This window comes from Barbus barbus (assembly GCF_936440315.1).
Source record: "Barbus barbus genome assembly, chromosome: 49".
Lineage (NCBI taxonomy): Eukaryota > Metazoa > Chordata > Actinopteri > Cypriniformes > Cyprinidae > Barbus > Barbus barbus.
Genome location: NC_136727.1, coordinates 8,165,487 through 8,178,358, shown reverse-complemented (window position 1 = coordinate 8,178,358; position 12,872 = coordinate 8,165,487). Strand labels below are relative to the sequence as shown.

General features: G+C 35.8%; 1 protein-coding gene across 10 annotated transcripts; it reads left to right on the top strand.

The window, feature by feature from the left end:
• Window positions 1–7,299: 7,299 nt before the first annotated feature.
• On the top strand, window positions 7,300–12,628 carry LOC306867195 (uncharacterized protein). Of its 10 annotated transcripts, none has more exons than XM_079412786.1 (9): window positions 7,300–7,442; window positions 7,508–7,692; window positions 8,170–8,267; window positions 9,889–10,001; window positions 10,247–10,335; window positions 10,414–10,554; window positions 10,780–10,935; window positions 11,342–11,434; window positions 11,589–12,628. In XM_079412786.1, exons 6-9 carry the CDS (start codon window positions 10,453–10,455, stop codon window positions 11,904–11,906), a joined length of 669 nt encoding a protein of 222 aa, XP_079268912.1. In that variant the 5' UTR covers window positions 7,300–7,442; window positions 7,508–7,692; window positions 8,170–8,267; window positions 9,889–10,001; window positions 10,247–10,335; window positions 10,414–10,452; the 3' UTR covers window positions 11,907–12,628. The 10 variants fall into 10 exon arrangements, with proteins under 10 accessions (XP_079268912.1, XP_079268909.1, XP_079268910.1 ...); XM_079412787.1 differs by having other exon boundaries at window positions 7,368–7,442; window positions 7,489–7,692; window positions 11,589–12,627; XM_079412783.1 differs by having other exon boundaries at window positions 7,603–7,692; window positions 10,247–10,554.
• The last annotated feature ends 244 nt before the right edge of the window (window positions 12,629–12,872 follow it).

Genomic DNA, 12,872 nt, shown 5'->3' with positions numbered 1-12,872 from the left:
CAATGTCGCCAGTGCGCTCACCACACACCAGCTACAGGTGGAAAGGATAAAGAGTCATAGAGCCAATCAAGTGTATGGGGATTATTAGGAGGCCACTCATACGGGGCATTTTCACCCCAAAATCTTGAATTTTAGGGCATAATCTCGTTTATGGGGTTGTTGCCCTGCCTGCATCATATTATTTGTCAACAGTCAGCTGTATGAAATGTAAGATGATGTACAGGACTCGGGGGCGGGACCAGTGCGTTAACTGCGTTAAAATATTTGAATCGTGTTATTTGTTTAGTAAATGTATCTCGATTTAAGCACTTTTTAGATATTTTTAATTGAAAACTGTGATTAGGTAATATTTTGGGTTTATTTTAGCAGTCTGACACAAAAACTGTACAGTTTTGGAAAATTATACAATTATAAAATTGTCCACCTCCATCAGCAGCAATATAAATGAGTGCTCGTGCATTCAGGCTTCTGAATTAGTTTTAATAGGTATCTGAGACACCGAAGCAGTAAATAACAGACCGCAGCTCTCCTTATCATGATGCTGTAACCCCCGCAGTGAAAATTGTATTGACTTTCAACAAACCAACAACCAGACAGACCCCCACTGACCCCTGCATCAGCCCCCCTCTCACTCATTCTGTTTCTCTGCACCATATCTCACATGCAGTGTCACACCTGATCTTGCCTTCAAACCGTCCACCTCCATGACTGTTTGATCCGTTTTCTTAGTGAAAGACAGGATATTTCTGACAACACTGGATTTATCTATTGCAATGACCAAAACAGCTCTAAGTTACTTTAAAAAAAAAACTTTAAAAAACAAACCTAAAATATAAGTACCATATTATTCCCTGACAAAATCACTGTACAATGGTACCACATTTTTTTGTGAAGGGATATTAAATCATATAAACGCTATTTAACATTTATGAATATACATTTAACCTTTTGATATATGAGGATGATTAATTAACTCGTGAGCACATGGTTACATAAAATGAGTCCAGCCTGATCTGTAATGATGTTTAATTAACGATAAATCACATATGGTGGGCACTAGTGTGGAGAAGAACCCCTGCGGTCTACAGTAACGAACCTCAGAACGTCCTACTGCTCACTCTGTGAATGATGTGGGCCCGTAAAACCACTTTTATACCCTTATTATAGTGTTTCCTAGACACTTCTGAGACGGAGGACATCTCTGCAACATTAGTGGCTTTTAGTGTTGGCTCTGTAAAGGTCTCTGGGTACGTAGCTGTTACCTGTCCAAAGTTTGATAAGCTTTTTTAAACAATTGTCATAATGTTTTAAAGACGAATTAAATGTTTTTCGGAGCTAATTTGAAGATTAAATGTGTATTTTCTGGGCTCCCCTCTCTGTCATTGGTTGGCCAGACTAACAGCCCCGCCCTAAACTCAAACCATTGGTTGAGCCAATGTTGCTGTGTCAGACTGATTAATTTTTTTAAACAAAGGAATGTTTTTATATTTATAGTTTTAGAGGGGAATCAGTGTACTAATGATTTAGTTTTCATTTTATCAGTATATTGATATTGTAACCAAACAATAACTCACTTCACCTTTAACTTTTGTAATATGTTTTTGTTTTTTTTCTGAGTGAAACATTAAACGTTAAGTAGAAAACAATGCTGAATGCCACTTGATTATATGCTTCAGAATTTATCTAGTTTATCAAAAGTGACCTGTGATATTATAATGTTTAATATTATTTTTCCCAGTCATGCAGCCTTGATTATATCAACCAAAAAGAAAGATTTTGTTTAAGGTGGAGAAAGTCTATTCGATTTTGATACAGAATTGTATATTGTTTTATTATAATTTATAATAATTTAATTAATTATCACGTTTTGTAGTGTTATTGTTTATTTGTTCATAATTACTGATCACCAGACCATCAAAGTTTTCTTTGCTGAAAGTCACTGAAGAAAACAATATTATGAATAATGAAGAGTTGAGAAAAAAGAGAAAAAACATTAATGGCATTAATAAAAACACTTACACTGACAAGCTACACAATACCACATTCATAATCGAATGCGATTCATCTGCGATTATGAACGCGATATTGCGTAGCTTGTCAGTGATCTACGGCTCTGTGTATTAAATGCGCTCCATCTGAAAGCAGGTGATGGAGATTTACTACTAATCACAGAACTGGCTTTACTTACAAGCACATGCGATTTATTGTGCAGCCCTTAATTTGTTTGTCTGTTTGTTGATCACAAAGTACAAAATAGATGAGGAAACTGATTGGTTGAGCGGATACGTATATTGCATTCTGTAGAGAAGGGAGACTGGCGTTTGTCACGGTTTGGACAGATAGGAAGAAAACATGATAGAATAACACGGCGGATATCGCATTTTGCTTAAAATAAAAAATTAACTTTTCAATACCAACCAGATACAATACTGATTTTTTTTTTTATGGCTATTACTGCATTTTGGAACCAAACTCTTCAAATCCTTCCTCTTTTGTTTTCTTTTTTTTTTTTGCCAGAAGCCATGGTTTGAAGTTAAAAATGTCTTAAGGTGGATTTGTTTCTTACAAACATGCAAATTTTCATTTCACAAGATGTTAATTGATGGACTGGAGTGGTGTAGATCACTTATGATTATTATGATGTTTTTATCAGCTGTTTGAACTCTCATTGTGACGGCACCCATTCACTGCAGAGAATCCATTGGTGAGAGGATCCAAGTGATGTTTTGCTACTTTTCTCCATATCTGTTCTGATAAACAAACATACTATGTTTTGAATAGCATGAGAGTGAGCAAATTTTTATTTTGTGCTTAACCTTTAAGAAAGAAAATGTGGGCTATTTAGTGTACTCTAAAAATACTAACAAATAACAAAACATTAAAAGTCATTTTACAAAAGTGGATTAGCACCACTTTTACAAGTCAATGAACGACTGTCAGTCAGTGGCGACTATCTATCTGTCAGGTTTGTGGACTGTTTTGTGTGTGTTTTGCTCCCCATGTGTTCCGTGACCCAGTTTCTCCCTCATGTTGATTGTTAATTTGATTCCAGGTGTGTCTCGTCTTCCTCCCTGTTTACCCTGTGTTTATAAGCCCCAGTCCTTTCAGTTAGTGTTTGTTGGTTCTTGAATGTCTTCCCTGTACTCTATGTTCCCCGTTGGACTATTAAAGACTCTAGATCTGCTAAATTCCTCGTCTCCTTGCGCCTGGTAAATTGTGAGTCTGTCTGTCTGTCCTTCCATGCAAATGGGCGTGAAGTTCAATTAAGTTAAATAGTAATGTTTATTTACTTATTTATTCATACATTAATTACAATTATGAATTTCAAACACTGTATAACAGGGTTGAAATTATTTTTGGTTACTAAATTTACTGGTGCACCAAAACAATCGCAACTTGTTCAAAAAAATGAAAAACTGCTTTTATGATGTGCAAAATTGACTAGATGATGTGGAGGTTGAACAAGTAGTTTTGAAAACTGAATTTCTGATCTGAAAAATGCACCAACGCAACTGAGAAAAACCGTAACTTGTTCAACACAAATATATATAAAATATTTTTCAGACGTTTTCTAATAAAAATAGTACCACAAGAATGCAGTTTTATTTTTGTTCTAAAGTCAAAATAGGATTTGTCTATGAACACAAATCATACATTAGTAGATCATGTTCTGATATAACAAGTTCTGATATGTCAATTGAAATAGGACTACGCTTTGACAGATTTAGGCCTGAACATGCACATTAACAATTTATGAATTACCAAATACTCCCTTAAACAATGTAACGCTCAGTGTGTCGTGGAGAACTGAGACAGCTTGGCTTGTTACCTGCTGATTTGACACTCAACTCCCTGTGAAGTTTGTTTATGAGCGTTAGAGCAAAGAAAGCAAGACTGGTGCTCGTCAACACAACATCCACAAAAGCCAGTTTTAGATGGGGGGGGGGGAATCACATGTTTGTGTTTGAGATAGCGAGACAAACTCAGTCAAAAGCTCAGCATGAAAGACATTGATAAGAATAGTTTTTGCCTAAAATAGCTTTAGAGAAGTTAGCATTAAATAGACCTCCATAGATCTGAACTTAAACTGACAGAAAAGTGTGTTTTAAAGCTCCAGCCGCACTGAGGGAATAATTAATTGCATGTCAATGTCATTGAATGTTGATTTAATCTTTTCTAGTCAAATATTAATGTGTCTTTAAGCTTTGAGAAAAAAATAAATCTAGAATCTTTGCAGCTAACACAAAGTCAGAGGAAAAAAATATGCAGAGGAGGGATGAATATTTTAAATAACAGACCTTTGAAATTGTATTTCAAGGTCTTAAAGGGCTTTCAGAGTGACAGGTTTCCTAAACTGCCACCTTTATCCGACAGCATGACCTTTTAAAACACGAAGGATCTTGATTTAGCATCACAGTACATGATGTATGATTTCAGAAGGGTTTTTCAATAATAGAATACCTTGTAGTTGAAAAGTCCTTCATCTACAAGGTGTTTTAATTTTTGAAATGTATTTCACATTTATGCTGGTAAAGAAGTTTGTAGCTCATATTTTGATTGAATGCCTTTAGATGATTAATTTTATAAGGTGAATGGGTTTCATTTGTCTCTTATTTAAAAAAAATTAAAATAAATGTCTGAAATAACTAAATAAATAAACAGATGGATTAGCATTACACATACAGTGCATATACATTTTCAAATGCATTAATTTGTTTGTTTGATTGGCTGCTTGTCTGACCTTGCATTCAAATCTGAAAGTGTAGACTGTAAAAGTCTTTATTGGTCCTGAATAAAACACTGTAATTCCAGAAAATGTAACCTAGCCATTAATTGCATTGCTAGATGGTTGTGTAATTATCACTCAGAATATTATTGGTCCTCATTTTCTTTGCCCACCTTTTATAACAATTTTAGGAGATAACTTTAATTTATATTCACCACAGGTATATTTGGTCACACTGGAAGGAAAATCATCTCCAGACTTTGAGAATATGGACATTTCCCACAGTTTTATCTGGTAAGTGACTCCTGAGGAAAATAAAAAAATGGATCTCTGAAGGCTCCTCTCAAGTGTAAAGTCTAGAAGCTTTTGACGTCCCAGGCAGATGATCTGAGAGAAGTTTTGTATTTCTCTTATGATGGTAAAAGATTACGGAACATAGCACTGGTCCTTGATCACAACTTCTGGGGATCTTCTATTCAAAGCTCCAGCTTAAAGGAAAATCCCTTCTCAGAGATGCACATCAATTGCGGAGGAGGGATTGAGGCTTTTATCAGCTCAAGTCCAAAGACGCTCCCTTGGCATGAGGTTTGAACTTTAATCCAACAGCTTGAGGGGGAATGAGACCCAAAGACCTTCACCAAAGCCAGTTCATGACAGGGACCTCAACTTCTTATCTAAGCCAGACTGCAGGCATTAGAAGTGGATATAACGGCTACAACTTCAGCCTAAGACAGCGCAACCTTCTCGCCCTCTTCCAGGTGGCATCTGAGTCACTCCGTGCCAAGAGATTGAGAGGGATATACACATTTGGCCAGTCAGGAATTTGGTTTGGAGAAGAACAAGCCCAGAGAGTCAAGGTTTTGCCCTTATCATGAGCTCTGGGCTGCTGAAGGTTTGAGACCAAAAGCTGGATGCTTTCAAGAAGATCAGCTAATACTGAAAAGTGCCAAATTTTCTCAGATAGGGGAATTCACACTGAAAGTGTGGTAAAATGTCATCTAAACAGCATTTAAATAAAGGTTCCTCGCTGGTTCCTTGCAGGAGAAGGTTCAAAAACTGCTGTATAGATGTTATATTCGAATATTCGGTTAATCTTTCTTTGGTTCTTCTATGGTTCAGTGCATTGGTTTTAGGTATCGACCTTTAACAGAGGAAAAATGAAGCCCATCTGGGGGCTTTGAAGAACTTGTGCATGTGTTAGCATTCAAAACGTACCACAAAAAAAGCTCAAACATATAGATTTCTTTCTTTCTTGTATCTACAGTATGCTATGCATTAGTTGTGGTACATTTAGCACTATTTTTCTATCCGTAACCCTAGAAAACACCCATTACCCATCAGGTCAAAAGCATTAAACTAGATATTGACAAGTTCTTTGTGGACCTTTGAAAGTTCCTTCTACTGTAAAACACCTTTTCGCTTCTAATTGGAAGCGAATGTGAAGCTTTGTGCAGAAACATGCCCCCATGGAAAAAGATTTCACCTAATTTAATGTGGAAATAATCATCTTTTCTCCATTTTAGCGTCAGTAAATTACCTTTCTCTGAGCTTTTCATCGCTTTTCCCGAGTTTGTTTCACTAGAGAGACCCTGTAAGTGTCCTGCTACTCTCCAGTTAATTGAGGGCTTCTGACTCGGAGTGCCCCCTTCACTCCTCAAAACAGCTGACTGTTTACACACACACGAGGGGAGAAAAATGGTCCAGGATTCTTCTTACTGCCCATAAATTAAGGACAATATGTTGTGCGCAAGGAAACGTCCTTAGTCTTTGGAGGAATACATGCCAACATCAGGAGCAGAGTGTCCAATCACCCCGTAAACTTTTTTCCTGTGTAACTAAACTGCCCCAAACTTTCCGATGGGATCCCCGTGGAAAAACGCGCAACTTGGGGGGTGTATTCGTGAAGAGCGTGCAATCTGTGATCGCGTGCAGTTGCTGACGCTCGCTAAAGAGTTCAATTGCTTTCTTATGTGCACTGTTTTATCGGTACTTTCGCTTTCAAAATCGATCGCTTTCAGCAAGGAGGGGAGAGGATGGAAAGTGGGGAGGCACAGTAACTCGTTTGGGGGGCCACGGCCCACGAGTGCCCCCCTTGGCGCCGGTGTCCTGACATTTTATCCTCAGAACACCGGCCCTGCTGTGCGCTCTTTAAAGACGCGCGCTCTCCTTAGAGCACGCGCCGCAATGTCTTCAAGCAGTACCAAGTGTGCCATGCCTCCAAACACAAGGTGAGAAACAATAATCACCGTTTATATAAGGATAGATCAGGTGATTTGTTGTTTGGACCTCTAATTTTTTTTTTTATATATATATATATATATATATAATTGGACCTCTAATTATACACTCAAAAAAATGAAACACGGCATTTGTTGGTCCAAAGAATGTAATTGTTTAAATTAATTAATTCAATTTCGTTTGTGCATTAAAATTAAAAGAGTTGTGTTGAGAGAATTAAAAGAAGTAATTCTTCAAATTTACACAGCTCAGTTAATTAAAATGAATGCAACAGAGTTGTGTTGCTTCTGCAGTACCGCATATCGGTCAGTAGGTGGAGTAAAATCTGCACATGCGCAGTTGGAAAACACCACAAGAAGGAACGAAGCACATAACGATCACTCTTCAGCTCATTTAGATCGGCGCCATTTTATGAGAATCAAACACGGAGAATTACACTGCAAAACGTCAACGTGTTTTCTTCTATGTGAACAGACAGGTGAGATTTTCACTTTTTATGCATTTAATTAAAATGAATGCAACAGAGTTGTGTTGCTTCTGCAGTACCGCATATCGGTCAGTAGGTGGAGTAAAATCTGCACATGCGCAGTTGGAAAACACCACAAGAAGGAACAAAGCACATAACGATCACTCTTCAGCTCATTTAGATCGGCGCCATTTTATGAGAATCAAACACGGAGAATTACACTGCAAAACGTCAACGTGTTTTCTTCTATGTGAACAGACAGGTGAGATTTTCACTTTTTATGCATTTATATTGAGACTATGACAACATTTGAATCATTACTCACTTGTAATACCGTGTTGTGTATAGTATTGTCACGAAGTTGCCATATGCCTCGTGTTTTCTTTCACATTATAGTTAGATACATTTTTGTTTTATGCATTTATGTGAAATGTTATACTTGTTGAACTTTTATATACATTACATCACCCAAAATAAATGTAAATGACATTAAATTGCTAGTAAGGAATGGTTACTCCATTTTAATCGATTGTTTTGTGCTTGTACAGCAGTTATCCCCTTCTAATGTCAGTTTTAATAATTAATAATAATAATAATAATTAATAATCTTAAAAGGTGGTGTTGGCACATTGTTATTTAATATCTCGCATAACACATTTTAACTTAAGTTTAGTAGTTTGCAGCTGTTCATATTTTGTTATTATTATTTGGTGACTCCCATTCTTTTTCTCCCTTACAGAGTTTTGAAACTTGAAGGCCTGTAGAGTCCTGTATGTGGCTGTGCAGAGATTGTGGATCGTCTCAGGCCTCCAGATCAAAGCTTTTAAAGCACTTCAGGTTGGTACATGGACATTATGGCCGTAAACACAAATATCCATGTGCATATTCTAACTGTCCATGCACTTTTAAAACCTGGAATGCACTGTGGTCCCACTTATCCAGATCACACGGCAGTGAGCAGCTACCTCAAAATTCTAGTCAAACTACAGTGATAAATTGTCATGTTTGTGCTGTTACTGACATTCCTTCAGTAAATGATTATTTTCTCCATATAAATAATCACTTGCGCAGTCATGAGACAGTTAGTTGTATGTTTAAGGGCTGCTCATTTAAAACAAACGTGTATGGTACATTCAAATCACACAAGATCCGAAAGCATTATCAGTTTTCAGCAGCAGCGGCTCGCCAATAGAGGGCGCTGGGGCGCCGACCTCCCTGCCAGTTTTTTATTTTTATTTATTTTTTTTATTTAATAAGTTTTTAATAATCTCTCATTTTGAAAAATGATCTGTGTTAATGACATGCTATTAATGGTTTTACTTTAGAATGTGTTTAGAACTCTCCAGAATGATATTTGCATTCACTTCATGTTGGTGTAGTAGTAGCCAATAGGCTGTCTTCCCTGGGCTCCAGTTCGCTCAGCCCTACAGTGCTGGAATTTAAGCCAATGGTTCCCCTGTTGCTACGCAAAAAAGTTTATATTTTGCCAATCATCGTCGTCGAATTTTATGGTTTGGGGGCGCTGAAAATATCGCCCCTAGTACCAAGATTAGAGAAGTGCACCTGCTGCGCGGGACATTTACCTCAGAGGAGTGCGAGTGCAGTATGGCAGCGCCGGCGACGTCGAGTAGCATTAATGTAAATAAAAAAAAGAAAGAATTCTTAATTCAGATATTTTTGTTTAAAAACATATTTTGTAAATTTTACTCATTTTAAATGGTTAACTTTTAAGGAATTAATTAGATTAATTATTACTCAATTCTAATTTGTTAAATGTATTTAATAATATTGCTTGTAATCTGTTGCCACAATTTTGAGTGAATATAGCGTATTCATTTTTATGCTGTCATTCTCTTACTCACTCAGTCTCTCTCTCTCTCACTCACAGCCACACACCACGTTTCACACACATTGGCCATTAAAATAGTGATCTCAATAGGAATGTAACTGTATGTTTGCTTTGCTTTTTTTGTTTCGAAGTTCTGAGCTGGATTACTGTGATTCATACTAGTTAAAATGTTAAAATAATTTTTCTTCTCATACTTGGTGTTCTTCAAGAATGTTGTTCCACCCTTTCTTTGAGAGTCTTCTCTCTTTCTCTAGTATCAACGCAGACTGTTAGCCATTATCCAATTTGTCTACAGTGAACTTTAAAGATATGTAGTCTACAGCTGGGGATTGATTAAAGAACTAGATTGTTGTATTTCCTATAATAATTTATCGTTATGCGTTTGCACTTTTTCTATCTGGACACGGAGCATAATAAACATGCAACTTGTTCATTATCATTACCTGTGAAACTGTTGATTTCTACATGGCAGTTCAAATAATATTGTCTTTTTAGACCATTGGTATTGACTGGTTTGAGTTATTTTATTGGTATAAGCAAGGGACATGGGTGGCCTAAAATGCACCAGAATGCAGGAAATCACATCTATGAAATAATTTTTTTTTTCAGGGGGAGGAGCCCCCAAACCCCCCGCACAAACAGCCCCACCTAAAATATTTTTCACCAGCCGCCACTGGTTTTCAGTAACAGATTTTAAAGAAGGAATCGTGAAAACACAAGAGGTTAGTGAAACATCTAATGACCCTACTTCAAATTAAGAAACTGAAACATCTTTGTTAGAAGACGATTCCTCTTCTACTGATACAGAAGAGATTTCAGAGAACCTGCCAAAGTTGGTAGAGCTTAAATTTGCTTCCTTGCTGTTAAAACTGGAAAATCACTACCATGTTCCAGGCTCAGCTGTAGATGAGTTGTGTGGGGACTTGCATTATTTGCTGAGTGATGCTTCTCTCCCTTTGTCTCACAGAATCATGTTCTGAGCTAAACATCAATTCCCATAAGCGAAAAGGATCCATTGGAAGTCCTAACCAAGTGAAGAAACCGAGAAAAGCTGAGGTAAATTACTGTCCAGATTACCCAATGGGTGAAACAAAAGAAACTCTTGAAAATCAAAGTATTACACTTCTATCGGAGGTGACTAAAAGAAACAACGAGCAGGTTATCAAGGGGCTGATGGACAGAACATTTGCTCTACGGAGGCACGAGGTGGTAGAACACTCCCCTTTCATTGCTGAATTCAAGAACAGATGGCCAGCACTCTTTACTGAGCGAGAGGTATGTCTTTAATGTCATGTCAGCTGATTAATTGATTGGATGTTGTTATAATTCTAAACTATGATTTGAAGTACTTTAGATGTAATTCAGGTTTGTTCATTTATAGTAAATGTATATTATCTGTGAGTGCTGGTAAAGGAAGTGTATGATGATGTCCTGTCAAAAATGTATCAGCGCCCTGATTTGTCTCTCTCTCTCTTTTGTTTTGTTTGAAAATTGTACCAGGTATCTGCGGAATTTAGCAGGATTACAACAATTCCCTTGGTGTCCAAATTCATGGGTCAGCTTGATCATTTCTCCTCTCAGCTCCTCAAAAATTTCAAAAAGAAAGGAGGAGCAGCCGCACAGAAGATCACAGACATCCTGTCAGTTTTGGAACAGGTATGTTCTATAAATTCATCATCAATTCTCCTAATTCATAATAGGCCAAACTAATATTTTATCCAAATATAATTATTTTGTTATTTTTAACTCATCATTCAATCTTTTTTATACTAAAATTATGGACTAAAAGTTAAAGGTGAATTTTCATTCCTGAAGCTCCAAATATCATGATTTTTTTCCTTTTGAAGCATCACTTTCTGCCTCTGTTATACATTAATAGAGTTATTTTTGCAACTACAATTAGAACAGCTCAGATGTTCAAGATAATTGTGTATCCCATGCAGTGCTTCTGATTTGGGACCACTTGACTTTCGTAAAATAAAGCAGTGGGATAATTTGTGTAGTGCTACTTAAATTTAAGATGTACAGCAAAAAGTACTAATTCTCATTTCATTTTGATTAGAGCATCACCATTGAAAAAAAGCGTGAATGCATCCTGAAAGCCTTAGTGATCTACCTAAATGAAGATCCTTCAAACCTAGTGAAGGAGTACATGGTAAGCTATTTCGTTTTTTTTTTTTTCTTCTTTTCTTTTTTTTAAAGAAACTTTTCATATTTTTCTCTAAAACCAGTTCCTATTTTTACCTATTTTTATTGGTAATGGTTTTATTTTGTACTTAATATTTGTACTGGTCTTTTGTTATTTTTAGGACACTGAACATGATGAAGCCCAAATTTTGATGAGCAAAACCACTCTCGAAATCTATGCCATCAAACATGAAGGGGCAGATGTTGCAGACCCATACGAATATGTTGGTGTCATCATCGAAGGCATCCAAGTACTTGAAAACTTGGACAATGTAGCTAATGCTTGTTCCATGATGGTTGGTCTAATCTATGCATTAAACTTGGCTTATCCCCAGTATCTGAGATATACTTTTGAAATGTTTCAAAAGATTTTCATGGAACTCGATGCCACCAAGCTGTCAAACAAAGTCCAGGTCTTAAAAAATAAACTCCTTTCATAGGCACTGTAACTTGAAACGAAGGTTAAGAGGCAGGACCTGTTTTGTCCATAATGTTGCACTGGCTGTTGTAGCACTTTTTTTTCACTGCTAACCAGGTGATATCTTTAATAATATTTATTTCATCTTTACTTTTGATTTCAGATGTTAATCTTCAGTTGATTAACTGCAGTGTTTACTGCTTTTTTTTTTCCAAGTTTCAATAAGGTATAGTTTACTAAAGACTATTTTTTCCCCAACTATATTTTTGAAAATCATTTAATTTAAAGACAGTATTCTTGTATTTTACTTTTTATTGGTAATATTATGTTACATCTTGTAATGAGTAAAGATTTTTTTTTTTCAAAAGTGAAGACAGTATTTAGATTTTGTAAACGTTCTTGTCTGAAAAAATGTAAAACATTGTAAAAATATTATTTTGCTTTCAAATGTCAGTCATCCTTTGAATAACAGGTGTTTATAGCTGATTTCTCAAGAAGGTGTACTTTATACCATTAAAGAAGGCTAATAATTTTTTCCAAGTATAAAAAGCATTTTTGTCAATCCTTTCGTTTAAAGGCTGCATGCTTTTATTTTACTTTATACTTTTATTAGTATTATAATAGTATTTTGTTAAGACAGCATGTAGATTTTGAAAAACATTTTATTGTTGGAAAAACAATAGAAAGTGTTAATTGTAAAACATTGTAAAAATGTTATTTAATAAACAATGAATCTGAAACCTTATTCCTATCTCATTTTTAACATAATATTAATTTTAGAGTAATTTAACTTAATTAACTAAACAGATTAATACAAAATAACAAATGTTACATTGATTGAACTAAACAAAATTACATTAACTATGTAATTAACTTAAGTTCACTGAAATAAATATTCTTTCTTAAAGGCAACTGAACTCAGTTACGTGGAACCTGTTGACATAAAAAAAGTTAAGTAATGCCAATGTATCATTTTTTGACTTTATCA

Bases quoted from the DNA above. Each gene is read 5' to 3' on its own strand.
- LOC306867195 (XM_079412783.1), top strand. From the start codon at position 10,360: ATGGGTGAAACAAAAGAAACTCTTGAAAATCAAAGTATTACACTTCTA. The intron at 10,936-11,341 runs GTATGTTCTATA...CATTTTGATTAG, and splicing joins TCCTGTCAGTTTTGGAACAG to AGCATCACCATTGAAAAAAA. The intron at 11,435-11,588 runs GTAAGCTATTTC...TGTTATTTTTAG, and splicing joins ACCTAGTGAAGGAGTACATG to GACACTGAACATGATGAAGC.